The sequence below is a fragment of the Echiichthys vipera genome (assembly GCF_963691815.1).
Source record: "Echiichthys vipera genome assembly, chromosome: 22".
Classification (NCBI taxonomy): Eukaryota; Metazoa; Chordata; class Actinopteri; order Perciformes; family Trachinidae; genus Echiichthys; species Echiichthys vipera.
In genome coordinates this window covers 22,074,188-22,098,834 of record NC_139847.1, presented here as the reverse complement: position 1 = coordinate 22,098,834, position 24,647 = coordinate 22,074,188, and the positions used below count along the sequence as shown (strand labels likewise).

Here is a 24,647-nt window from a genome sequence, read left to right as displayed (position 1 = left end):
GGAATAGTGTCAAAATCTCATCTCGTTCTCGTGTATCATCTCGTCTTGTGAGCGAGGTGTCGCGTCACACCCCTAGTGTATGGGTTTGGAGTTGCAGTCTGTGCTATAATGTGGATGTTTTTAGTATTTACTGTATTGTTTTTGTTGAGTAGGATTCGAGTTGTAAATCACTTGTTTATTTCGGTGTTTGGAACGTTGCATACATACCACGCGCCGGTGTAACCATTGAAGGATTTTTGCATTCTCAACGGACGAGTGAGGTTTTCTAGCCCTGACCACCCTCTGGTTCTCATCCAAGTGAATCCTCCTCTGGAACTCTAAACTAAACACTTCTTTTTACTTCCTTTCCCCGTTGACAGCTTGACTACACAACACTAATCTCAGAGGAGATTAACAAGGCTAAGAAGAGTGATGGTGGGGGGCGGCCGTTGGTTCAGTGGTTAGAGCAGTCGCCCCATGTACAGAGGCATAAGGTCCTCGAGGCAGCGGCCGCGGGTTCGACTCCGACCTGCGTACCTTTACTGCATGTGTCCCCCTCTCTCTCTCTTGACCCATTTCCTGTCTGTCCTATATAATGAAGGCTTGAAAAACTGCCAAAGAAATAATCTTTAAGAAAATCTGAAATGGTCGCGAATGAGATGGTGAAGAGTCATCTGGCTACATCACTTCCTTGTGTGCAGCCAGCTGGGTTGCCCTGCTGTAGGCCAAGAACACAGTCAGACCACAGTTTGTGAGCCTGCCGTACCACACCTACATTTTAAAGAGACTTATCAAAATAAACTAGTAAAGTTATATCATAACAAATAGCACTCTTTAAATCATTGCATAAACATTTTTGGCATTTAAAGTATATACTTTAATGTATTGCTAGGATATTGGTATTTAAGACAATTAGTTGGTTGGACATTTAACAAAATATACCAACTGCTCAATGCATAATTGTCAAATAAAGAAAGAAAAGTTTGATTTAGATATTTTGATATTCTAAAAAACTCTCATTTATTGGCAACTCTGGTTACTTGACGCTACATACATAATGCTACAAACTTGGTACACTAAAAGCATTGATGTTGGAGCCCTACTCCGGTCCCTGTTAGCAGTTTGATTTAGTTAAAGAGGCATGAAGTTAAACTGCCTTCTTTAAGTATAAATATTGATTTTATAGAAGAAGAAGAATTACTTTTATTTATCCGCAAGGGAAATTCAATTATTATTTATTTTAAATGATTAAGTATTTGGCTTAATGAAGGGAGATTTTACGTCTCTTTGTAAGTTTCTTCCTAAGCTCGTCATTGGTGATATTTGCAACTGTTGACTAATTCATGATGGGGTGATGTGGAAATGAGAAACTCTTGAAATGAGTGGAGAGTTGTGGAGGGTTGTTCTGTTTGAATATATCAGTGTAGGAGCTATGACTCAGTCAGATTATTAGACTGAGTAGCCTCAATACATATATTGTTTACCGTGATTATTGGTGAAATCAATTAATGTTAGCTATCACTATAAAAATCACTCAAGTTAATGCTAGGGTTCCTTCACCACCATTATAAACAAGGGGAAGTGACGGCCAATAATTGATAAAGTCTCATGAAATATACTAAACTATTAATTTAGGCTTATGGTTAAAAATTAACTTAATGATCACTATCAAAACCACTATGTCAATAGCTAGTCAACTGAAGGATTTGGGAGTTCTTACACATTCCTTGTGTGCTGGGTGTCTTGCTTTCACTCAAAGCAGACATGGGGAGTCAAACAGAAATAAAGTCAAAGCTCCTTGTCCTCATCTTCTAAGAGCTGCTTCCTGCTTCCAAGTGGATGTATTTTTGCTCTCCTGCACAAATCATCTCACGTTTCGGTAATAATGATTTATGTGAGATAAGATAACAATTGAAATTCACACACAACACAACATTAAAAAAAAGATTTTTCATTTAAATATGTAGGTTATCTTTATCCTGAACGGAAATGATGTACGTGGGAATTTGCATACAAAGCGGGGAAGTGGAATCACATCACAAGTGGTCACTGAAGATGCATGTGGAGACACATGCTGCTGTGGCTCAGTGAAAGAGTGGGTCGTCCTCCATTTGAGAGATCGGTGGGTCGATCCCCAGCTCCCCCCAGTCCGCAAGTGTCCTCGGGCACTGATTAGATTAGATGGTATGTAGATGTCCACTGCCATCAGTGTGAATGTGTGAAAGCGCCTTGAGTAGTAAGAAAACTAGAAAGGCGCTATATAAGTACAAGTCCATTTACCATTTACCATGCTGCAGACAGGTCTGAACACACAGACTGAGAGCTGAACACTTGTAATCGGATCAGCCAGATCAGATGTCCCTACCAAATGGAGACTGGGCCTTAGATGCCAGTCTTGATTCCTTTAGGAGACCGGGTTGAAGAATGGTGGTCAGAAAGTGTTGCTCTGCAGGTCGGCGGAGGCCTTAGATGCCCAGTGTGTAACCAGTAGTTGACAGGAAGACGGCAGGCACTCACATCTCTGCCGATCCGCTCTTTCCTTCAGGTGGTTCTGCTCTATGCAGGCCCATGCCAAGGCCTAGGGACAGCTGGCAGCTGGTCCAGGATGATGAGGACAAAGGAGTTAAAGTGGCAAGAGAGTGGTTACAAGAGAGGGAAGAAATGGCTGTCTTCCAGCTTTATAGACCTGGTGTTGTCATAAGTCCTGGGCCGGGCTTTGACCAATAGTAGCTGACACTTGCGTCTCTTTGGATGGTTTCACACCTGGGTATGGGCTGTGGGGGATCTTGGGTCACATGGCTGTTGGCCATATTTTGATAACCTGACTCCGCCGGATGGATTGATTCTCATGTGACTAAATTACATATTGTCTTTAAAAGGTCTGTGATGGTGTGAGAGTCTTATTTGGGGGGAAGCTAGTCTTTTGTTTTATAAACCTATATTGGCAGTATTTTCAGTGTTTAGATTATTTTATTGAAATTTCATACAGTAGCATGTGAACACTACATGAATAAACTCATTAACAGGGACTATTATGAGGGAATTTTAAAACTTTTGACAGTTTTAGCAAAGTAGAGCCACAAGTTACTGATCAGTGCAACCAACGTATTCCAGTTGATAGAATGTGCCCTACAGAAGATCCTACAATCTCTCTGCTTTGGCAGATCGTAAACACGTTCTAATCCTTCACCATCTAATATCGTCATATGGCCCAACCCTAGCCAACTGAATCACCATGACTTCACTCACAAAATGACTAGTAAGAGTCTTTTTTTTTAGTTTTGAGTAACATGAATATTCCAAACTGAATTCTCTTTTTTCAGGCTTTAACTAGATGTCTTGCTTTAATTAGAGTCGCGTATCCCTTTTAACTGTTAATGTCTCTGACTGACTGATCTGTTTTTACTTTGTAGGTATCAGATCCACACAGGCCTTCAGCACTCCATTATCCGAGCTACCCAGCCCAACTGCCTGCCCCTTGAAAATGTCACCCTGCCCCAGAAGCTCAAGCAAGCAGGCTACTCCACCCACATGGTGGGCAAGTGGCACCTGGGCTTCTACAAGCGTGGCTGCCTGCCCACTCAGCGTGGCTTTGACACTTTCTTCGGCTCCCTGCTGGGAAGTGGGGACTACTACAGTCACTATAAATGTGAAGGGCCCGGTATGTGTGGCTATGACTTGTATGAAGGGGAAGAGGCAGCTTGGGAACAGGACCGTGGCATGTACTCGACCGTGATGTTTACTCGAAAGGCTGTCAGCATCTTAGCCAATCACAACCCTCACGGACAGCCCTTGTTTCTCTACTTAGCCTATCAGGCAGTTCATTCCCCTTTGCAGGTTCCTGCCCGCTACCTCGAGCGCTACAAGGGCATTCCAAACTTGCATCGTCGTAAATATGCAGCCATGGTGTCCTGCCTGGACGAAGCTATCCACAACCTCACTTTAGCGTTAAAACACTACGGTTATTATGACAATACAGTTATAGTGTACTCCTCAGACAATGGGGGCCAGCCTTTAGCAGGTGGAAGCAACTGGCCCTTGAGGGGTAGTAAAGCCACTTACTGGGAAGGGGGGATCCGGGCGGTGGGCTTTGTTCACAGTCCCCTGTTGGTTAACAAAGGGACAAAATGTCGATCTTTGGTCCACATCACTGACTGGTTTCCTACACTGGTGACCCTAGGTGAAGGGACTTTAGATGAAGATCTAAGTCTGGATGGGTACGATGTCTGGGAGGCTATAAGTGAAGGCCGTCCTTCTCCTCGCCAGGACATTCTTCACAACATTGACCCAATCTACATCAAAGCCAAGAATGGTTCGTGGAAGGCCGGATATGGCTTATGGAACACGGCCATCCAGGCTGCCCTCCGTGTGGGCCACTGGAAACTCCTGACGGGCGTCCCCGGCTACAGCGACTGGGTACCCCCACAGACCTTCTCCAACCAGCGGCTGACCAACCGCTGGCATAATGAGCGTGTCCGTTGGGACCGCGGTAAATCCATCTGGCTGTTCAACATTACAGCCGACCCTTATGAGAGAGTGGACTTGTCCCAGCGCTACCCTCATGTGGTGAAAAAGATGCTAATGCGGCTAGCTCAGTACAACAAGACTGCAGTGCCGGTACGCTACCCAGCTAAAGATCTGCGCTCAAACCCTCAGTACAATGGGGGTGTTTGGGGACCCTGGTACAAAGAGAGGGAGGACCAAGAGGAGGATGAGAGATATAATAACTTGTTTACCAACCATCTTGGGAAAAAAAGCTGGAAAAAGAAATCAAAGAACAGAAAGTTGAAAAGGAAGGTAGAACAGTAGCCTTCCCTATTTGCGAAAGACTTCAGTTGCCTTTTCTCAGGGATTGACACTTTCTTTTTCAGGATTGTCCTCTTCAGACATGCCAACTCCAGTTGGTTTTTACTTGACAATGTGGATGGACCTTTTGAAATGCCTCAAGAGAATAAGAAAAAGATCCTCTCATTCAAACACTGTTGTCATGCCCAGACACAACTAAGACCTCATGTTAATGTTAGGGGCATTTAAAGAAGGTTTATTTTTCTAGTTTGTTGCATGCTTAAACTGTTGTCACCTTTGGATTGTTCTTTATATTCACTTAGAGTATAAAATAAATATTCCTAGACAGTTGCCATAAACTCTGGTGACAGAGAAATAATGTAAGACATAGTTCTATTATGTTGTTAATTGCAACAAAACAGTGTTGTGGAACCTGATGTAGGATTTATGTGATGTGTGAGCACAGTCTGTCTAAACTTTAGAATTATAGATTGTGTTCCTTCTTTTAGATGACTTCTGGTCTGGCACCAGGCCAAACAGAATGTAAGACAATCTAATAAAATAAAAGCCTCAAACACAAAGATCTTTGTTTCAAGCAATCTTTCACTCTGTCTGGTTTGAATTTTATTACATGCTTTATTCTGATGACAATACATACCCATGGAAACTGTAACGTTTTAACATCTCGTTCATATTTAGAATTTGACACGTGGCCGCAAAGTACCTTTATTTATGTAAAAATACAATAAAATGCATGTGACCGGTGATAAAGACCCAATATCTTTTTAGCAGTCCTGAAAAAATGGCTGCATCCTAAATCATTTTCTACTGAGCTAGAAGTTGTGATAAAGGAAAAAATTACTTATTTAATAATAATAATATTCATTAAGTTTATTTACACCAAATTACTTCTAAATGTATTGTACCCTATAAGATTAATAGTTACCTAGAATGGAACATTTTTCACGTTTTTATTAGTTCCCTAGCTTGTCTATTTGTCTTTTTAACTAGCAAACAATCGGCTTTAGAGAACCATGCCACACTGGTTTCTGAGCACTTGAAATGATTTTGAACACATGAAACGGCAGGAGCTCCAGGGAGAGGAGCTTTCCTGTGGCTGCACTGCACATCCCTCCCATTCACACCAACTTGGATCCCCCTGCCTCTGCACTTTACTAGGAGCCAAGTTATGACCTCAGCTGACTCAACTTTCACAGTGGCATTTATGTTAACACTTTATGAAGATATATGAAGATGGGGCTTTTAAACCTTCTGTAACTCTGAAGCAGGTGGGTCTATTTGGGTTAATCATAGTGGTCTCCCTCAGCTCCTTTCCATTGTCTACTAGCCAGATTGTACCCATGAAACCATAATTTACCAGGCTAAGCTTGCCTGTACTCTTGACCATAAAACATGAGGGATGCCCTCTATAGTATGAGCTACAGCTGAGAATTATAGGAGATCAGATTCTTATTTAGTTGCGTTGTGCAGCATTTCCTCTCCCATGGGCCAGTGGAACAGTTAAACCCTGGATTCCTTGGGAATTCACATTTGCTTTCAGTTATGGGCAACAGCATCCGTCTTGTGGGAAAAAGAAGAGGGCATTTCTTTTCCTGTAACTAAAAAAGCTGAAAGGCAATACATCAACCTCCCTCATCCTGCCGCCTCACATTAAGAATGGCCATTAGTGCTCATGGGGAATGAGAGGAGAAAATAAACCCGATGGATGGCAGTGAATAAAAGCTTTGATCAAAGTGAAGTTTTGCAGTACAATTGTGCTGAATTGTGTTGGTTTTCTTTCAGCTGTGGCACCGTGTGAAACGTATAGTTTAAGTTCTCATATGATCAAGGTGCAAATTACCCGAATTATGTGTAGCCAACTGGAAAGAGCTGCCCACCTCGCTGCCAAGAGCTACATGCAAAACACCATGACTCAGCTAGGCTTGGGCTCTCAAGTATCTCTCCCAAATTAAAGTGATGAAAAACAAGATGAATATCAAGCAGCTGTTGCCCAAAAGATTTAGAGCTAATACCCAATCCATAAACTATCTTGTGAACGCCACCCAAAATGCCAGAACATATTTAACGCTTGCAGTGCATGCATTCGACTGTTACACACCGCAGGGCTGTGCTTTCCATCTACTTGGCAAAAGTTTGACATTCCAATTGTAAGAGGTAGTTAAGATCTTTTGTTTTCTAGTGGTTGTACAAGAATAAGAAGCTTCTCTCATGTTTGACAGTGACGTCATAGGATATCCTGCCTGGCAAGTGGCCAGAATGATGTGACAAAATGATAAAAACCATACTTCCTTTTTTCCTATTGGAAGCATGCTGAGTTCACATGTACACAGTGCAAGCTGTGCGTGCTGGGAAATACATGCTGTGCTATTATAATTACAGACCTACCTACATGATTTAGAGCCACTCTGACATTTATTGAATGCCAGGAGAAGAGTAAGTTTGTGAGAGAAGACAGAATAGACAGTTAGCCTGATGGACACTCTCTTGACTGGCAGTTCGTCTCCAGACATGGGGATTTCCTGTGATGAGCAATTTCTCCCATGCACAACTCTAACTTCTTTTACCCTTCAACAGAGTCTGTATAGTTTATGGCATGTGGCCCAATTTTGCACTTCCCTGGGACCACTCCTATAATATCTCAGTATTTCTTCCTTTCATTAATCTTGTTACGTAATTGTTTTGCTCTTCTCAATTCCCTTTCAGGCACTCAGACTGTTTCGTTTTCTTTATATCCCTGTCATTATTATTTGTGATGCTTTTTTCCATACTCTCTTCATCCTCCGTATCTCTCCTCTTGCTTCTTGCTTTACTCAGTGGAGGTCCTCCAAAAGTTTTGATCGAGTTCAGAACTGTGGGGTTTATTTGGTCGGTGAGCCAGCTGTGTTGCAACAAAGGCCTGGATCTTACACACAATCAGTGTCATCCATGCTCAGCGGTCGTCAGCCCCGAGGCCTGTTGTCCATTTGCCACTGCCACCACCTCCAATTACTTTTTCATCTTCTGCCACTGTTCCTCCTGATTTTTCAAGCACAAAAAGACAGTTGGCTCGTCACTCTCGCTCAAAGTCAGTCGGCTGCAGAGGATAATTTGTGCTGACATTCACTCATCGAATTGAAGTTCAAAACAGGAGTGTGACTTTTTTTTTTTTAATCTATCATATTTTATGAAATCTTGACCACAGATAGGTCAGGGGACAGAGATCTGTAAAGCCAGTGCCAACACATTAAAAAGGTGCTAACCAGATATAATGACTTACTGTGTGCAGCCACTTAAACTGATGTAATGACACTTTATCACTGCAAAACATATACTGTATATTAGGGTTGTCAAATTCCTCTTGACGCCACTCTTTTTTTTTTGATGCGCGATTAACGCATGCGTCTTATGTGATATGATCCTCCCCCGTAATTTGGGAAATCAGGAAGCAATGCAGCAGTAACATTCAGTGCGTTTACATGCAGTTTAAAAACATATATTCAGGTAAAGGGCAAACTCCGGTTTCTCAAACACCATGTAAACGCCCACATCCGGACATCTACGCTGCTTGCTCTGGTCAGTCAACTAGCTGAATAGCCCTTGAATCAGTTGCAAACCAGCCAAGTAGACTGTATTATTCGAACTGTTGAGAACGGGCAGTTTACAATGTAAATTGTATAATCCCAGCAATTGCAAATAATTGTATTGTTTTTTTTTAAACGGCAGTAAAGAATGGTGTGTTCCAATTCAACTTGTAAAACTCCAATAGGTGAAAAATCCATTACGCAAAAATAGTTAAATCCATTACGATCTGCTGATCTGTTAAATTGTAAGATTCCAGTAGGGAGAAATCAGGTATTCCACTTTAATTGTATATTCCAGCCATGTAAAAATAAAGTATTCCAACTCATATTGTAACCCCAGCCATGAAAAAAAAAAACATATTCCACTTTACACTGTAAATCCAGCCGTGAAAAATAATAAATTGCAATTAATAATGTAAATCCTGCCGTGAAAAATAATTAATTCCAATTTAATTTGCATTAGATCCTCTGGGTGTAAAATGGTTGATCCATACGCGTAATTCTTTTGATTCTGGTTTTGTTTTCAACTGTTGGTATCAGAAGGCGAAGGCAGAACAAAACCTTTTTCAGCCATTCCTCGATATATATCTTTCTACAGTTCCCCATTATAGCACAATAGCACTTTCTCCACAAATATGCCCCACCTCCTTTCTTCCATTATTCCAGTATCACACTGATGGACTTAATTTTACATGACGCCTGGGTCAAAATACATATTTGATATTTGAGGTTTTGCTCTTTTTCTTTGATTTAATTCATTAATGATGTCATCCATAGCCACGGCATTAATGACGGCAGGTTTGCACAATGACTTCCAGTCTTTTTTCTCTGCTGTATTACTTGCACACCTTGGTCATTTCCAGATTCTTCACCTGCCCACCACTCATCTTCAATAAGCTTTTGGCCTATGTGACCTTCAGACCAAGCAGCAACTTCAAAAAATGAAGCCAATGTGGAAGTGTTAAAAAAACTGCAGTTCATCGAGTGGCCATGTCCAGCCTGGCACCAAAACAAACGTTTGAATTATACGTTTCTGCAAACCACAGATACATTGACATTAACATTTTGGCCCCCTTTTATGTCTCTATGCAACGTCAGACTTTCAAATGACTCAGTTGTAAAATTCTAGATGTTAATGTAACAGACTCAGAAGACAGCTCTGGAAGTTAGCTGACGTAGTATAACAAGCCTTAAATTCCACTTCAGGAGGATGTTGGGTCAAACACACAGGGTTTTTTTTGCATCCCATCTGAAAGTGAAACTTAAACTTTTTTTGTTAGAATTCACAACCGTAACCATGTGTTTAAAACTTGGACCGTCAAAAAGTGTTGAAACTTTGATATTCAACATATCTGTGGTTAGAGAAACGTGCAAAGCCAACATTTTAAATGTACAATGCAAATGTTTTATTCTGGTAACTGGGTTATCATTTGAGACTGGCTCCAATGGTAAAAGAGCAGAAATAAACATGTTTACAGCATGGGACAAAAAACGCCTTTCATCTCTGTAGATAATTTCAGCGTTCATGACAACTGCACGGTGGTGTTTATTTTTATAACTATCCTGTTTAAATTATATTAAGGCTTTAACTTCTGCATAATTTAGGGATCCAATTATGTAATTCTAGTTTTATTTTATTCATATATTAGCATTAATATTTCTCAACAGTCATATTCAAGATAATTATCGTGCACAGTGCTATTGATAGTAACATTTACATACATATACATTTCAGTCCCCCGTGGACTTCTATCAGTGTTATGACCATACATTTGTACACTCTTTGCAACAGCTTTGTAGGGAATTATAACCTAGAGATTATTACCACTTTTTGTGCCTTTCACATTTCCCACTAAAAGGCCTTTCAAACCCACCTTCTCTGTCTGCCCTCTGTGCAGTTCCCAATTTTGAGCCTACACATTGTCTACCTGAACAGGGACTATGACTTTTATCATAAAAGGCACTGACTTACTTTTATACAGAGAACTTTGGTCTATTGTTTTTATGTTGACTGTATGTGTTTAGCATAAAGGATGATAAATTATAATTCTGGTTTATTACAACTTGGGTCTTGGTCCATCTGTTATGATGACATTGTGCTAATAAGACTAGAATGATGACTTTGCTACAAAATCACTGGCAACCTGCACTATGTCCAGAGGTACTGCAGAGAAGTACTGGGCAATGAATGAACTGTTATTTGTCAAGAATAAATATACATATACATATACAGAGGCTTAAAGTCCTTGTGCAGTGGCCTGGGTTCGACTCCCTCTTTTTCTGCCCCATTTCCTGTCAATTTCGAACTGCCGTCAGAGTAAAAGCCATGAAACGGGCCAAAACATAATAACATAATAATAATAACATTTCGGTTTGTGTACAAGAGACCCAGCATGTTGGAAGGTGTGTCTTTGAATTCTGAATAGAGTCAGATTAGCTGTTTCCACCTATTTCTATTCTTTATGCTAAGCTAGGGTAACTTTTTCCTGGATCTAGCTTAGTGCTTAACACACAGACATGAAATTAATATATCCATATGTTCTCTGCCCACTAAGTCTGGCTAACCTCTGGATTTGTTCCCAAGCCCTTTGATTACCTGACTTCTTGTGTACCTTACCCTTTATAGACAAGACCCAAGTTCTGTTAAACTGAAATTGTTGTTGAATAAAAAAACATTCCAGTCATATTGGATTGAATTTAGCCTCATAGCATCAATTGCCAGTCAGCAGAGCAAGGAGTAAGTAAGAAACAAATCCTGTGCTCCCTCCCCCTCTCTTCAGTGTGTCAACCCTGGGGGGACGTGGAGGCCTGCATGTCAGATCCAGTTGGAGTTGACATACCACAGCTGGACTTTCACCTCCTCTTCAGGCTGGTTTAAACCGTGGGTCGTGTCACCGGAGCATGATTGATCGATGCATAAACTGTTGTGCTTTTTCAATCCACTATGCAATTAAAGAAACACAGAGAAGTGCACACCTAGCTCAAGGCACACGTGCAGGAAACAGTATACAGTACACTCAGCCATGCATTTCAATGCCAGTTATAGTCTGGTTTATTTTTACAGTGGTTATCTAAAATGTTAATGAAGTGCTTTACAAGGCATGCAACAAAGGTTAAAAGTCCTCCTCAAGACACATTTTATCTGTGATTCTATGATTATTTGGTTTATTATGGTTTTCCCACAAAAAAAGACCTGAAAGGGGGCTAGAAGCTAATCTAATTTCTTCCTCTTTCTTTGCATCGAAGTCATCAAGTCAATCCAAAAGGAAGGAGCCCATTGGTGCTTTGTTTTCTGTGTAGGGACTCCTCTCATGCTACTGCAGAGGTTTGCTCTTATTTTGAGCAGTATTAGTGTTAAAAAAGACATGTTAATGCCTTCACCGTACTGCCCTGAGCTAATCAGTATTAGCTACTTCCGACTGTTAGCGACTCTCCCGGATTTCTCTGTTAATAGTTCATACACGAAAAAAACTGTCTTGATGATTTATTTGATGTACTGTATATAAGTGAGGAAAAAGACCATGGTATGATTTTGCTCCGGAATTACACTTTAAAGCCAAAACCCAGGGCAAAAAAAAAGTCTGTATTTGCTTGCCGCAGCGATTTCACTCATTTATACGTATACATTTATTAAAACCAAATAACCAAATAAAACAGATTAGGAGGAGAGGATGAGATAGAAAATACAAAAAGGGCACCAGAAGACAATAGAAGGAAAAAAGTGAAAATGAAGTAAGAGGAAAAGATGGAGGGGAAGTGACATGGCAGCCATCCAAAGATCCTTACTGTAAGTGCAGGGAGGCCGGCAGGATAAGGGAATAGGAATGTCCTCCTTCTGATTCCTCCCATATGGCGTCACAGAAAACCACTCAGCTGTTCACTGTACTGGCACAAACCCAGTCCTCCAAACCTCCTCCTACTCCCTCACTGCCAGTAATGAAGAAAAAAGACTGGATATATTTCATCTGCGAGGCTTTAACCCTCTCCACCTGTCACATGCCAGGGTGTGTGGGGAAATCAGAGGCAATGGAAGGTTATATACTGGACTGCACTTTAATGATGTTTAATGATTCAGCCTCAGGATCACCTTTTCATTTATTTCCTCCTAGTGAAATGTGGAAGGTGTGTTTGTTTGTCTAAAAGTCAGTGTGTGTATAGCCAGAGCTGGTAGATTATCTTTGATATGACACCCTGCATTGATAGTGCACTTTTTACAGCCATTACAACCACTTAATTCATTTTTAACATGTTAGAAAGGCGTTTTTCCGAGCCGGCTCTAAACGAATAATGAGTAGGCGGAGCTAAGGCGGCAAACAAACACCGCTGACGTGTGTCATCAGAGAGGGACGTTGTTGTGCTTCATGCAAACATGTTCAGCAAATCAGCCAAAAGGGACTCCCATGGCAGAGTGGTCTCAGACGGGGGCCGGACTAAGAATGGTTCACAAAGACTCAATGGACAAACGAGGAAGAGGAAGAGGAAGACAGACCCTGCCCGGAGGAAGCCCGGGGCCCCCGTCTCGAGCCAGGCCCAGACGGAAGGCTCGCCGGCGAGCGCCTGGTGGTAACGGAGCCCGGCAAGGCACAGCCCAAAAATGTGACATGGCGCCTCCCTCCTCTCCATCCTGTGGGCCCACCACTCTCAGGAGGAACCACTTGGGTCGGATGCGCTGCTGCGTGGGTGGCAGTGAAGGTGAGGGGCCTTGACGGACCAGACACGGGCAGCAGAAGCTGGCTCTGAGGACGTGGAATGTCACCTCTCTGTCGGGGAGGAGCCGGAGCTTGTGTGAGAGGTGGAGCGCTACCAGTTAGATCTGGTGGGGCTTACCTCCACACACAGTCTCGGTCCTGGAACCGTACTCCTGGATAGGGGCTGGACCCTATTCTTCTCTAGAGTTGCCCAGGGTGTGAGGCGCCGGGCGGGTGTGGGGATAATCACAAACCCCCGGATGAGCGCTGCAGTGATGGAGTTCACCCCGGTGGACGAGAGGGTCGCCTCCTTACGCCTACGGGTGTTAGGGGGGAAAACTGACTGTTGTTTGTGCATATGCACCGAACAGCAGTTCAGAGTATTCGACCTTCTTGGAGACCCTAAATGGAGTCTTGCATGGGGCTCCAGTAGGGGACTCCATAGTTCTGCTGGGAGACTTCAACGCCAACGTGGGCAATGATGGAGACACCTGGAGAGGCGTGATTGGGAGGAACCGCCTCCCTGATCTAAATCCGAGTGGTCGTCAGTTATTAGACTTCTGTGCTAGTCATGGATTGTCTATAACTAACACCATGTTTGAACATAAGGATGGGGGAAGATTCTGGATAGACCAGGTAAGCCAAAACGAGTAGCGCGGGTGAACTAGAAACGTCTGGAGGAGGCCACTGTCCGAGAGATCTTCAACTCACACCTCCGGTGGAGCTTTTCTGGCATCCCTGTGGAGGTTGGGGGCATTGAACCGGAGTGAGCTGTCATGATCTACATCTTGGCAGTCCCTTCTCTCCGTTGTTTCTGCTCTGTATCTGTTTTGATCCTCGTCTCTCCCCTTCCCTTTTCAGTGTTGTGCATGGGCGTGGTCTTCTCTCTCCAGCAGGTGGAGCCAGGTGCATCTCATCCCACTAATCAACCCTCCAGATTCAAGCCAGTCATTGTTAGTTCATTCTCTCAGCCTGAGCAGTACCTAGTTTGACACCGGCCTCTAGTTATCCCTTGAGTGTTTCGCTTGTGCAGCATTTCTAACCTGTTGATTCCTCTGTCCAGTTAATCCTGCTTGCCCATCTGCCTGCTTGCTTCCACGCCTGTTCGTCTCCTCTTGCCACTGCCGGTCACTACAGCCACCCAACCTCCATCTTGGGGAAGCTTGCGACCAGCACGACGCAGAACGCGCTGAAACGCGGCTCCGCCATTACGAGGGGAGATCACCACGTTTTCACCCAGCAACACCAGCACTCCTCGTGGGATCCCGGGACCCCTCCTTGCACGCCATTATTTCTTCCTGCACCGTGGTACTTTCACCGGGTCACAATAAATATCACCTTTAACTCCCTAGGGGTGTTCCAGGCATGTCCAGCTGTGAGGAGGCTTCGGGGAAGACCCAGGACTAGGTGGAGAGATTATATCTCCACACTGGCCTGGGAACGCCTCGGGATCCCCCAGTTAGAGCTGGGTAATGTGGCCCGGGAATGGGATGTTTGGGGTCCCCTGCTAAAGCTGCTGCCCCCGCGACCCGACCCCGGATAAGCGGTTAAAGATGAGATGAGATGAGATAAACATAATGTTTAACTACTCTTCCTCCTTAAAGACCCCTTACCTTCCCTTCACCACCTCATTTCACACCTACCTTATCCACCCCTCCCTCTCCCAATGGACACCTCTGCAGTGTCCTTCACGCCTGACCTGGTAAGAAGACAGCTGACAAGACTAAAGTATTTCTGATTCTGATTCTATATTGTATATTATTGCCTAAGACTGTGGCTGAAGGATGACAAATAGATTTAGTAAGCTAAGCTAGCTAGTTATAAACCCACTCCTCCTTAATTTCTGCACAGAACATGTGCTCACTATTTTTGCACAGGTTTTTTTTATTTTAATCTTTATACAATAGCAGGGTGATGGAGGAGAAAGTGGACCAGCAGTCATGGAGGGTCTTCACAGCAGGTGAGGAGAAGTCCTTATAATGTCACAAATTATGCATCACGCAGCACACGATCCATCAGCCAGTGATATTGGATCCATCAATCAAACGTCTGAGATACACACACACACCAAGCTCGGTCTCGCCCCAAACATTGACTATCCCACCCGCTTGATAACAACCAATCAAATTTGTTTTCCTTACTCGGGTAAACTCATGCAGCAACTTGTGGAAACTTGTAGAAGGAGGCCAGACAAACAGGACAAACGGCCATTTCTGAACACCTTTAAATAGGAGTGGCTATGTGACTCCAACCAGTCCCTTTGTTGCCTATCTAATACCAAACATCAATATGTAATCAATTTACACCTTTTCACTCCCATTTTATTTTGATGCTGATGATTTTAAACAGGAATGGTGTTTTACAGAACTTTTGGTGTTCAGTGTTTTCATTTGGCGCTCAAATACAGTATGTGGCTACTCACCCTGTACTGTAGATGCCCCAGGGTAATTCTATGTCTATGTTAGGGCGCACTCACACTGTCCGTCCGTACCGTGCCCCGGGCTTTAGGGTACTTGTCCCCCCCTCCCTCTCCCCCCGCGGGCCGGGCCCGTTTGTACTCACACTGACTGGGCCTTGCGCGAATGCTTCTTGCCTGTCTATACGTCATCACGCCGTAACACGTCACAAGCATTGATCGACGTCATCACGATGCGTTGCTTTGTTTACAAATCTTTACATGGACCTCAGTGTTTTTGTGCGTCTTGTCTGACTGTTTTTGAATATTTTAACTCTCCACCTCCGCTTCACACCAACGTGAACCTTTCACCGTCATTGTTTTAAATGTCCGCGCATGGTCCGTCTTTTTTTTTTCTTCTATCTCCGAATAGGCGCAGACGGGCTTTACAAATGCCCACCTCTCCCAAACGGTCCGCGGCGGGCAAGCTGGCCACAGCTAGGCGCGGTGCGGTTGCACTCACACTGGTCAAATGAACTAGGCTTTACCCGTAAAGCCTGTTTGGGCACGGTACGGATGGACAGTGTGAGTGCGCCCTTAGAGTTTAGATTTTGACTTTGATGGTATATCATTTTTAAAGGGCCAAAGTCGGTTTCTTGGTGCTGAATGTGAGAGGATGATAAATCACTCAATAGACCTCTAAACAATTTGTCCCCCTCACTTCTAAAATGATGGCTACGCCCCTGTATGTAACCTTATATAATATAATAATATCAGGTTTTCTAGAGATGTCAACAGAATGATTAATTTTACAGCATGAACAATTTTTGATCTATAGGATAATTCCAATTTATTACCACTTAGGTCAGATTCCTGTCATGTTGGTCAATTATTCCTAATGATATCCATCCATCCTTCCATCAATCCTCAACCGCTTGTCCCTATCGGGGTCTCAGGGGGGCTAGAGCCGATCCCAGTCAACATCGGGCGTGAGGCGGGGTATACCCTGGACAGGACGCCAGTCTATCATAGGGCACATAGAGACAAACAGAGACAGACAACCATTCACACTCACATTCAAACCTACGGGCAATTTAGAGTCATCAATGAACCTAACACCTGTATGTCTTTGGACTGTGGGAGGAAGCCGGAGAACCCAGAGAAAACCCACGCAGAGACGGGGAGAACATGCAAACTACACACAGAAGGGCCCCAATGATATCATTGATACCAATTTAATTGCTAAGATCTTAGAAAATACATTGCCATGGCAACATGAGAACTCAATAGATAGTCAGGCTAAACAGTTGGCTTGTTCACAGTAGGCCTAGGATGAGTACAATAGTATCATAATGCTGGACAAAACTGAAGTAATCTGTATATTGGATCCAAATATGTTGGTAACCATAGCTGTCTTTTTCTTCTACCCTTAAAAGGGAATGTCTGTATTTTTCAACCTGAACCCTATTTCCTCATGTATTTCTCTGTAAGTGACTAATGGTAACACCTTTTTATTAAATTGGTCCAGTATTGAGTGTGAGTGCTGCAGACTGGCTGCTGTGAACCACTGGGCTGCAATGGAATCAAACGGGCCAACTCTGCAGCGTCAATATACAGTACATCTGATAAAAGTGCTTGTTTTTGCCCCTGACAGGCTGAGATTGTTATTGTAAGTGTCTGGACTACATTATGGAAAGATGGAGAAGTCTTGCTTGAAATCTCGTGAGATCACTTGCTCCGGAATAAATCCATGTGTGGAACTTGAGAGAGAGGGTCGCTGACAGGCAGAGTTTAGTGTGAAGCGTAGCTTTGTGTGATCTAAAAATTCAAAATAACACCAAACCTCTACAGTAGCATAATAAGAGTCCTGACACAAAGGCACCAAAAATGTAGTATGTGAACACAGAGTTTATTCAAAGAGTGTTTTGAAAGACTTACCTACTGGCCCAAGTACAGGCTGCTCTATTCAAGTCGATTACCAAATACAATCCAAAGGGAAAGAGTCCGTTGATGATTTATTCCAGCAAAACACATTAACATTGTGGTTAACTGCAGACACGGTAATCTGTCTGCCTAAGTGTCTTGATCTGCGTCTCAATGTCCAGATGAAAAGTTTCTGGGTTGTAAGTTTTTATTTTTGTTTCGCAGCCAGGAAAGATAAAAACACAAACCATTCTGTCTCTCTTCACTTCAAATTGCAGGCTAGTCGTCTTTACCTGTGCCTGCACTCACTGTGCGTCTTCCGGCAACACACGACCCCTGACCCCTGACCCGTGAGATCTGTGTAATGTTTCGGTGCTGCAGGGAAAGATGCTGCGTGGGACATTTCTAAACCTTTTACCATCCATTATGAACTTATATTTCACCAAACTGCCACAAACCACAACGTTGACGTGTTTTGCTGGAATAAATCGTCAATGGGCTCCTTCCTTTTGGATTGTATTTGGTTATTGACCTTTTTATGTGTAACCACTGTATTAGTTGTTAAAGAAGACATTTTAATGCGTTTAACTCGCCGCCCCGAGATTATCCATGTTAGCCGCGTCTCTCCTAAAAGACCCTGGGTTGATTTTACACAGAGATTTCACTTTAAGACCTGCAGTGTACCAGCATGTTTTTTTTTTAAATAACCAAGGCAACAAAAACCTTTATTTTGTGAAAAAAACAGTGATCAAAATGAGAGAACAGTAACCATTGTGTCAGAAGTGAAAATTTTAACAATGTTTTCTTCTATAGAATTCAAAAATGAATAAGGAGTGTATAGGCCACAGCTTTGAATGACTTCAGCACATCTGCGCCCACAGGACATCACTAGTGTCTCACACTGCTCTGCCTTGATCTTGGTCCATTCTTTTTCATTCTCTTCCATAGTTGTGCTCAGGCTCAATACTGAACCGATTTCAACCAAAAGTTCCTACCATGATTCACTTGGGGAGTCCAGTTTTAAAAGTACTGAAATTACCCTTTAGCCTTATGTGGGGCAAAATAGCTAAAAAGAGCATTTTAGGGAAGAAACGTAAGGAAGTAAAGTCCATGAAGGACATATCAGCAGCGGCTACAGTCCAAATATGTTCTTTAATGTTCTTAGAAACTAATATCATGTTCCTGAGAATGTGATTTGCATTATATAACTACAGTATGTGTGAGAAGAGTTTTACTGCAGCAGTAAAAGCTCCCTCTCCTCTTGGGTCTTCACATTGACCTCTCCACGCCTCTCCCTCCACCAGATGGGAAGGTTGGATCATCTCAACTCAGCTGTCTGCAGCTCATGCCAAGACTAAGAAGGGAAAAATGTACCACTGTACTGTATGTTACAAAATAAATCTCTGTCTCCAAAAATCTGATTCCACAATGTGTTTAATGACACTGAGTAATATGAGACCTCTTGTGAGCTCAGGAGGACTGAAGAAGGGGAACTTGATGTTGCCAAAGTGTCACTCATCCTACTGCGTATGCTGTTGTTCTTTTCTGTTGGATTGATATAATGCAGCAAATATGTACTTATATGTAATTTTCCTAAAAAACATGGAAGGGATGTTAATGGTCATAATTTAGGATGGGAGGGTCTGGACCAGGTTTGCATGACTTGCAATGCTTAATATACATTATGTGGCTGACAAATTAAATTTTAAAGCAATCTTTAAAGCGAAGTACGTATTTTTAATTTTTCTACACTTTAAACATTTTTTTTTTTTAGTCTAGATTGAGTCTCTATTATCTTAAAGAAGACATGTTCAAGTATGCCAGTGCAGTATGAATATTTCAAAGTGGTTTTCAGGGAATATCAGGTGTGTGCCTCAGAGGAAAGAAGTTGCTGGTCTAAGACTTTAGGGACTCTACTACCGACAAAATGACGTGAGATGAATGCAAGTGTTTGTTTGTTTTTTGCAGTGAACCCATTTTTGTTCTAAAATGTTTAATTTGTAAACTAATATTGTATTTATATTATGTATCTTATTTCCTGCTGTGATTTTCCATGATTAAGCAATAGACTGTTTAAAAAATGGACGTGGCATCTTCGTTGTGGTCCGTTCTCTCAACATGATCCAATCGTACTCACCTCAGGGAGTCGCCATCTTGGAGTCTAGTTGTCAGAGGCCCTCACTTCTCTAATCTGGCAGGCTCCTCACCTGCCCAGAGCTCCTGCAAATTATTCATACCCTTTAACCTCCAATAAAATAAAAACTAGCCTGGTACAAAAAAGAAATTGCTCCATTGTGCAAACTACTCCTGGTTCTGTAACTGGACCCCATGGTCTTTTCCGGCATCAAGGCAGCCCAAACAAGTCGATTACCGAGTTCAGTTCTATTGAACTGCCTGTCAATATGAACAGAGCCAGTTGCTAAGGCTTGTAGCATTGTAAAACAGTCTTTTCAAAAACAACTTTGGGTGTTGTTAGTGCTTCATTTATGTGCGTTTTGGATGCGTTCGGCACACCGCCCCGAGCTACACAGTGTTAGCCATGTCTGGCTGTCTCTCTGGGATTTCTCTGTTAATGGGTGATTAACAAAATAATTGTCTCGATGGCTTATTTGATGTATACTCATGCCGGAAAAGAGCATGGGGTCCAATTACTAGTGATTACCAAATGAAACTTCATAAAGCATTAGTTGTATTTGTTCAGCCCTCTAGATGGAGCTCTTGGTTTAAAGGAAAGGGCTCAATGAATGGTGATTCAGTGTTTTTTTCAACCCTTTGTTGAAAAGAGAGCTCTATCTAGTGGACTGGAAATGGTTCATAAAGCCTCATTTGGACATAACTACCAATTACGACGGAATTACACTTTAACTTCAATGTAGACTTAGCTTAAGAATGAGTAAATCATAAGATGTTGTAGGCCAAATTCATCAATACTATATATAATTGAAGGTGTAATTTTCAAAAATAGATAAAAGCCTTTCTTCAAATTAATAACAATATGATTTCTATATGAAAATTTAAAAAAGAGAGATATCTTTAATATCAGTTTGATATCCCTTGATGCGTACACCAAAACAATATACAGAACTTCAGAAAATGAATAAAAATGGATGTATCTAATCTTGCAAATTGATGAACATTCATCAAGGCATGTTACTAATTCAACTTCTTCCCCGGAGTTGTGTGCTTTGTCGTCTCGCAGGTCTCTGCTGATCGTCGTGGTGCTTGCTGCCGTGGTCCTGCATGACGCTTCCTGCTGCTATTATAATCTATCACCATAGCTGTGCTTGTTTCTACTATTCTGATGTATTAACTGCCATAACATATAAGTCATATTCACATTACTATAGATATTATTATAGTTACTGGAAGTGTGTCTTTCTCTGTCTTTGTGTCTGTCTTTGTCTCTCTCTGTCCATTTGTGTGTCTTTTCTCTCTTTCTCTCTCCTTTTCTTCCTCCCCAACCGGTCAAGACAGATGGCCGTCCTCCACAGAGCTGGGTCTGTTCCATATTCCATCCTGTTATAGGGAAGGTTTTCGTTGCCACTGTACTCTACGGCGGAATTGTTGGGTCTATGTAAATCATAAATAAGTCATAGAGTGTGGTCTAAACCTAGTCTGTAAAGTGTCCTGAGATAACTTTTGTTATGATTTGGCACTATAAATAAAATTGAATTGAATTGAATCGAATCATTCACTTGTCAGACGGCTTTTTCACCAGCAGTGTGTAGAATGTATGTTCCTTTAAGACTGACTGATAGTGGGTCAGTAAGGCATGGCCCATTCCAAAGCCTCCACAAATGCAGCTAAGGACTGAACCATGTGTTTGTTCTGGAGGATGGAGCCAACTTTTCCATTGTCTTCACAGTCCATAGCTTCAGGGGACACTTGCTGGCTTCACATCAGTGGCTAGTTGCAGTTAAAGCATCCAGGATTTCTGCCCTTCACTGATATCTCTGTCTTTACTTATGAATGTAAATATACTGTGATTTGATTTTTCTGCCACCTGCTTTTCTCTCCTCTCATCATCTTCCATGGTTACAGCTACAGACTGATTTCAGGAATGGTACAGTTTCATATAATACTTGATTCAATACAATGAACACATTTCCTCCTGGACAACTTTTCAGGCTCACAAGTCACGTCTTGCTTCAACCCCTTTACAGAGCTTTAGTTTCTCCTGAACTGGAAGAACAGTGCCCTCTTGCTGATGCAAGCTTGTACTGCACTTATACTGACTGTATAGCACCTTTCTACTTTTGACTACTCAAGGCACTTTGACACTACTTGTCACGTTCACCCATACACTGGTGGCAGAGGTTATCTATCTAACTTAATTTAATCCAATCAAATCTAATCCTTCAAACCACATGCACACAGGGAGTTCTTTTCCAGGGTTCTTACCCAAGAACACTTTGACATGGTACCAGAGGAGCAGGCAATTTTCTAAATAGAGGTCTGTCTTTCTCTCCATCATCTGCTTTCTCTTTTTCCATCATCTGCTGCCAGAAACAATAAAATTAATACACTGCATGTTAACTTAAATGTTAACTTCATTCATTCATACATAGTGTTCAAGCTTATGTGAAATATCGATCCTGCAGAAGCAATTTCCACTTCAGGGTTGTTGCTAAGTAACTAGAAAACTACATAAGGAAGCTGACATTCTTCCTGCCAACAAAGCTGTGATTGGTCAATTGTCTGTTTTTGCCAAGACAAAAAAGAACAAATAATAATAGGCAAATTAATACTTCTTAGAGGAGAATTTAGCGCATTGGTATAGAGAAATAAGTGACTAGTTATATTGCACTGTACATTATTGCAACTACTCAGTAGCCAATGACAGTATGTACCTCAGTTTCAGCTGACAAGTGAAATTCAAAATTATACATCTGATGTTGTGTTTATATATATGCTATATATAACAGTGTTTCCCCTACCATTATATTAGGGGGGGCGCTGCATCCCCCGCCCCCCTTGAACGTCAAGTACATTTTATGTAATTGTATTTTCTGAATAGCGTCAGATCCCAGTCATTTAAGGATCCCTTTCCTATAGGACAGCTCTATACCTTGTCCTTTTAGTAAACAAAGTAAACAGCACTATGTTATTTATCTTATTTACACGACAGCATGTAAATTCTGTCTCTACATGTTTCATTCATTCATCTTCAACCGCTTATCCCGGGGTCAGGGTCGCGGGGGGCTGGAGCCGATCCCAGCTGACATCGGGCGTGAGGCGGAGTACCCGGAGAAAACCCACCGGGCACCGCGTATAGTAGTCCTTATTTCTCTTATCTTTTCCCATTCATTCTCTATGGTAGTTCTTATCACTACGAGTGCCATATATTTTTGTCCACAAGCGGGATTGTGGGGGCGCTGTTTCCCCCTTTGGGAACAGTCAGGAGTGGGATTTTTTTCAGACGGAGCAGCAGCAGAAACAATCAGTGCACGGAGTTTTCGCATTTACACGGACTTTTATCACAAACTAGACGGTTATTGACGGTTTGACTCGACAAAGGTAAGTGGGGCTCAAGATCAAAGTACTGAATTAACGCTTTTCAGTTATATTTACCGGGAAATGTTTTTTAACAGTTTTTTTTTGTGATAGCATCGACAGGTTGTAACTGTATTTACAGTCACCGTTAGTTGACGTTATTTAAATTCATCAATTGTCATTAGTTAGTTAACGTTAGCTACACTCTTTAATCGTCTTTTTTATTTAAAACTTCCTTGTGTAAGTTCATTACTGTCGTTAATATTTCTGATACAGGGGGAAACAGTACACTTTGAATGAGCAGCGTGTATAACGTCTGTGTCTGTATCTGTCTACCTGTCTGCTGTACTGTACAGGTGTACACTTTGATTGAGCAGCGTGTATAACGTCTGTGTCTGTCTGTCTGTCTGTCTGCTGTACTGTACAGGTGTTCACTTTGATTGAGCAGTGTAAATAACGTTTATACAATGTGTGTCTGTTATAAAGCTCACATGTAAGACGGAGGTCGAACTGCTCTGTAATACATAAATAATAATACTGTATGTGAAACACATAGTTATCATCTATCTATCTGTCTGTCTGTTTATTGTTACCTTGTCAAAACAAATGCTAAATAATGATTATACGATTGATGATACAGTTCTGTGTGTGTGTGTGTGTGTATATATATATATATAAATGTGCCTGTTTACAATAGTGTGCATACATTTTTAATCATTACTATATAATATGCATTGTGGTTTTCTATGCACAGGAGAAAATGAAGAAGAACATCTTCAGCTTCTTTCCAGGAAAGATGACGGTGTCCTTCAGAAAGGGTCCATCAGGCCATCTGCGTCAGGGCCCCTCTGATGAAGCCATGAGGATGAAGACTTATCTTTCACTGCAGGACAAGTCTCCACCTCAGAGACAGGACCTAGTGAGGACCAACTACACGCACTGTGGTCCTTCAGCGGGGCGGTGATGTGTCAGACCGACAGGAGGTGATGGGGGAGTATCGGCTTCAGTTCGGAAAATACAAGGGGAAGTCATTCAGGTGGCTTTTGCAGAACGACGTTGGCTACACCATCTACCTTATGCAAAAGGTAGAAGACGAGGAGCAACATGGGACCTTCAATCCTCAGGGAGCCAGTAAAGACAGCCTGCTGTCATTTCTGGACTATGCCAGAAGCTTCCAGGAAGTAGAGGACCTGAGGGAGTATCTGTCCTCCAGGAAGCCTGCTCCCCCCGTGGCCTCAGAGGGGGACAACATGGTTGGTTTCGGACAGAGGGCCAAGGACACCTGGAGGCAGGTCTGGGAGAGCAGGGCAGATGGGTTTGCTGGCTTCATTCTGGGGGTGAAGTTTGTGAAGAACAGTAGGATGGACATGCTTCAGCAGCATATCCTGAGGCAGCAGACGGCCGAGTCTTCTCCACCACCTGTCTCCACCACATCAGCTGCCTCCACAGCGACATCCACCACACTTGGTCAATTCACAAACATGCAAATACTGGTTTAATGGGAACATTTAATGTATTGAACATGTCATAAATGTTATTGTTTAATCCCCTAGTGATGAAGGAGGACGAGGAGCTGGAGAGAGAGATGTTAGAGATGTCTCAATCTAAATACGACACGGAACCAAGTAGGTGGATCTAGTTTAATACAAAGAGTTTTCTGAAGTCTTACTGTACATGATAAAAGTCTTATGTCCCCTGTGATTTCAGGGCCATCAGCAGCAGTATCCAGATCCCCGGCTGTGCCTCCAGCAACAGGTTCTTCTCCATCACTGTGCTACTACCGATCTCCGTCAACTCGTTTGT

General features: G+C 42.4%; 1 protein-coding gene across 1 annotated transcript in view; it reads left to right on the top strand.

Annotated features, from left to right (window-relative positions):
• arsj (arylsulfatase family, member J) overlaps nucleotides 1–23,808 on the top strand; it is a gene marked incomplete at both ends in the record, with an annotated part of 43,687 nt that extends 19,879 nt beyond the window's left edge. The window contains 2 exons of the mRNA XM_083937298.1: nucleotides 3,393–4,776; nucleotides 23,599–23,808. Of these exons, the coding sequence (XP_083793424.1) occupies nucleotides 3,393–4,776; nucleotides 23,599–23,808 (1,594 nt within the window). The remainder of the gene's footprint in view (nucleotides 1–3,392; nucleotides 4,777–23,598) is intronic.
• Nucleotides 23,809–24,647: the final 839 nt, after the last annotated feature.